Here is a 3969-nt window from a genome sequence, read left to right on the forward strand (position 1 = left end):
GAAAAAGAAGCAAAACAACTTCGCTTCGTAACTTTTGGAAGATGTTCCATAAGTATACCTGTGGTAGTCAGTCAGTTACTGGAAGGGCTAGAAGAAGCAAGAACAATTGAAATATTTGAAGAATATTCATAAGGTTCAAATACACTGTGACAGTTCAATATTAGAAATTGAACACCCTTCAACTATAAGAAATGATTGACTATAAGAAAATCCTCCAATTGCGTTTGAAATAGCTTTAGATAAAGCTAATAAGAAGCATGTAGCTTCATGAGAGGATTTCTTGGCTGTGACAATGTGTATCTATTAAATAAATCAATCGCTGGCCAGCTACATTTGATAAAGATACTAAGTCACATGTAACGGTAAGACATAATACCGCCAAGCAGTTGATCTCAATGGTGTAAACTCGTGGTACCTTTAAAGAGATTTACTAGGAGAGATCAAGAATACTGCATATCGAAGGGAATGAGGTAAAGCCTACTACGTTAGAGTCCTTGTAATGGTAATCCTACCTTGTTGACTGGAGATCCCAAGATCTTGGTTCAAAGGGACAACTAAGTTATGAGGATTCCATGAAGCACTTAGGAAATAATTTCCTAACTCATTCCTATGATACCAAAGTGCTTTCTGCAGAGTTGGAAGAGGTTAAGATAATCTTTTAATGATTCCTAGATCTTGATTAAGTCAAGTGGAGTAGGGCAGAATACTCTTTATAGGAGGTCACCTATGTAAGTGTGAAGTGGGGCCGCTTCAATGAGAATTATTAAAAGGCTAAATTCTCAAAACACTTGCAGAACCAAGAAGGGTTCAAGGCCAAAATGAACCAAGTCATGAGAACAACGACGGAATAGGGAAGACATCTATGTGAGTATTGTTGTCTTGGCTTACACCAAAGGCTGAATGGTTCAAGACATCACGTTCACCAATTAGCCAAGTAAGTCCGATAGTATTTCACTAAGGGAGGTTCAAAGCCAGAAGCTACCTTACCTGATGCAGTGTTTTTCCGCTTACTCTCTACAATGCATAATGCATCATCATTGCATTGCATGATACTTATGTACTCGAATTTTCATTCATGCGGGGGATTGTTGGAAATGGTGTTTATTAATAAACCAATTCAAAAATGAATGATAAATTGTGGTTTTGGAATAGTGGCACCTGTTTGGAACGTTGTATGGTTTGGCTCAAATCCTTTCATCACACCACTCCATTCTCTATATAAAGGACCCCTTGGATGACTTTGAGAGTACACCATTTGCATATTGAGCATTCATTCTTCTCAAAATTGCAATTCTCTTCTTCTTCATCTCTTTTCATATATTATATTCCTTGTAGAGGGGAAACTCCGTCGAAAGTTCGCCGGATTTGTGGTTTGAAGTGCTACTACCACAAATCGAATCCGTTGTATCTTGGGAGACAATTGCCGCCAATCGTGAGCATCGGGGCAATATTGTCTTAAGGAGAGAGTGAATACACTTGTCTCGGATTTAATCTTCGTTTTCTACTCCTTCTTATTTTAATTTTCTTATTTGGTTTTATGGTTTTGTACTACATTTCCATTTCATAAATTTGTGATTTAAAATGCACTCACAAACAACCATCTTTACCGCTCACAAATAAGCCAGGCACCAACATTTATCACATCAGAAATCTACTTATCAACATTTGTATAGGAAGTCAGATAGTGATTGTGATCATGAATACATTGCTTGTCCCCATCTCAATTGGTGGATTTCTCTACTTATTCATCACGGATCCAGTTTCCACGGTCATACTAGGTATAATCCCATTGGCCGTCCTACTCTCTTTTGGTGTCTCAAGGATGAGAATCGTTAGATGCTTGGTGATGGTAAAGAATTTTTTCTTATGGCAATCTGAGGCCTCGGTCAATCCCAATGAAGCAGAACACATGGTTGGTTGTGAGCAAGATCTTAGAAATTTTTTTTTACTTCTAGAAAGTGAGGTAATACATGATGGATACCTGATGTTCATTAACACTTCTATTAATTCATCCATAAAGATGGGTGCAAAGAATCAGCCTAGATATCTAATGGACCTTATGGAGAACTCCACCAGCTTCGTGGGTGTATCAAAATTTGAATGTGATCAAGTCTCTCCGATTATTTGCACAGAACCTCTTAATTGCTGGAGTCTATCCGTGGCAACGCTAACTAGCATCATGATTGCTCTTCCCAATGTCCAAAATGAGAAGAAGAGTCAGTTTGTTAGAAGTGTCATGGAAGGTTTTAAGTATGTGCGCCTAATTGAGAAAAGTTTGGATGTTCATAAAAGTTTTGTGTGCAGCACGAGCGCTGCAGATTTTGCATGGGTTTTAGTTGAATTTAGGCGTAAGTGGTTAGACATGGATCTCCAAAAAAATGCCAGGATATCAAAATCCTCCAAAGAAACTCTTCAGAATCTTGCAAATAGAAGTGAAGAAATTTTGAAGAAATTTACGAGTAGAATGAATGGAAATGCTATGGAAAGCTCAGTTGACTTGCCTGAAAATATCATAATTGCCAATTCAATGTACAAAATAAGCAATAGTTTTCTATTGGTGTATGAGGAAAGTTATCATTTTGCATCAGATGCTCAAGTGTTTGAGAGATTGTCAGTTATTGTTGCAGATATATTTGCTGCATGCCTGACCAATTTACCTCATGTTATACTCAAGAAATGCAACAATAGCACCATAGAAGAACGGGAGAAAAGTATATAGGAAGCAACTCAACTTTTGGGAGAAACTCGAGGCATTCTGAAAGCTCTTCAGAAGCGTGAAATTCCTAATCTATCACCCGAACAGTCAATTTACATTGACGAATGGCGTACTTTACTCAAACACACTAACCATGGTATTTCGAACTCAACTCCTGGCAGTGAGAATATTATTACGGCTTCAAGTGGTGAGTTGCATTTGGATATACAAGAACTTCGTGCAAGTGCTACAGCAGGTATAAATTCACCATTGTTCTCTAGTTCCATTCAAGTTTTGCCTCAGAATTTATTATTATTCATGTTCCCATTATGATGACATCAGTTTTCATTTAGGCTTTTGTTGAATTTACATTTCACCAAGTAAAAATTAATAAAATTAGTTTTTTTTGTATCTCATTATAAATATTTTTTTAAAAAATCGTGAAGCATGCATAATTTTGGTGTTTTCAGAAGCCTTGGAAACAGAGGAAGGTAATGCAGAGTCTCATGTGAGCGGGGAAGTGGCCGAAGAGTCATGAGAAGAAAAGGAGAACAACCAAGCATAAAAATTTTAACTTTTCCACTTTTCAAAAGTTATTATTTTATAAGCATCTTTTTTGTGTGTTCATTGGAGTTTGCTACGCAACTATTGTTATTTGTGAGTCATTCAGTAACATTGTGTTGTCATGAAAACCTAGTAGGCACCTAACGCTGGCATTTTAGTAGACATTATTATATATTTTTTGAAGATTAAAAGTGTCATTTAATATTGTTATGCTATTTTAATTTGTTGATCAATACAATAGATTATTCACTTATTGTTGAGTCGTGATGCAAACAAGTCTTCGGGCAGTGATGACCCATGATTGATCTTCAGGGTTTGGCCTAAATTGGAGACAGACCACATGGTCCAAACCCTCACAAGATTAGTTTAAACCGGGATCAATTTAAAAGTAGTGTTCTAAAAAGAGTAAAGTGTTATTAGGCATGGAGTCGAAGCTTTAAGCTTTACGAGCTTAAGTGGCCTAGGGAAGGCTTAGACATAAAAAAGCGTTTTCTTATTTATAATATTATTTTAAATTTTTAATCATTTTAAAAATTATTTAATACTTAAAATAATACATATTAAATATCTAAATTTATAAAATACAATATTTACTTAATAGCTCCTATCATTAGTCAATTATACAATTTTGAAGTTTTCGAAATACAAAAATTAGAATATTTTTCATAATTTCAATTTTCAACTAGACAAGTCATACTTAATAAATTTAT

General features: G+C 35.6%; 1 protein-coding gene across 1 annotated transcript in view; it reads left to right on the top strand.

Annotated features, from left to right (window-relative positions):
* The window catches only part of LOC111408095, an 8733-nt gene extending 5277 nt beyond the window's left edge, over positions 1 to 3456 (top strand). The window contains exons 2-3 of the mRNA XM_023037878.1: positions 1634 to 2951; positions 3166 to 3456. Coding sequence (XP_022893646.1) covers positions 1634 to 2719 — 1086 coding nt within the window. The 3' untranslated portion in view covers positions 2720 to 2951; positions 3166 to 3456. The remainder of the gene's footprint in view (positions 1 to 1633; positions 2952 to 3165) is intronic.
* Positions 3457 to 3969: the final 513 nt, after the last annotated feature.

Source organism: Olea europaea, chromosome 13 (assembly GCF_002742605.1).
Source record: "Olea europaea var. sylvestris chromosome 13, O_europaea_v1, whole genome shotgun sequence".
Classification (NCBI taxonomy): domain Eukaryota; kingdom Viridiplantae; phylum Streptophyta; class Magnoliopsida; order Lamiales; family Oleaceae; genus Olea; species Olea europaea.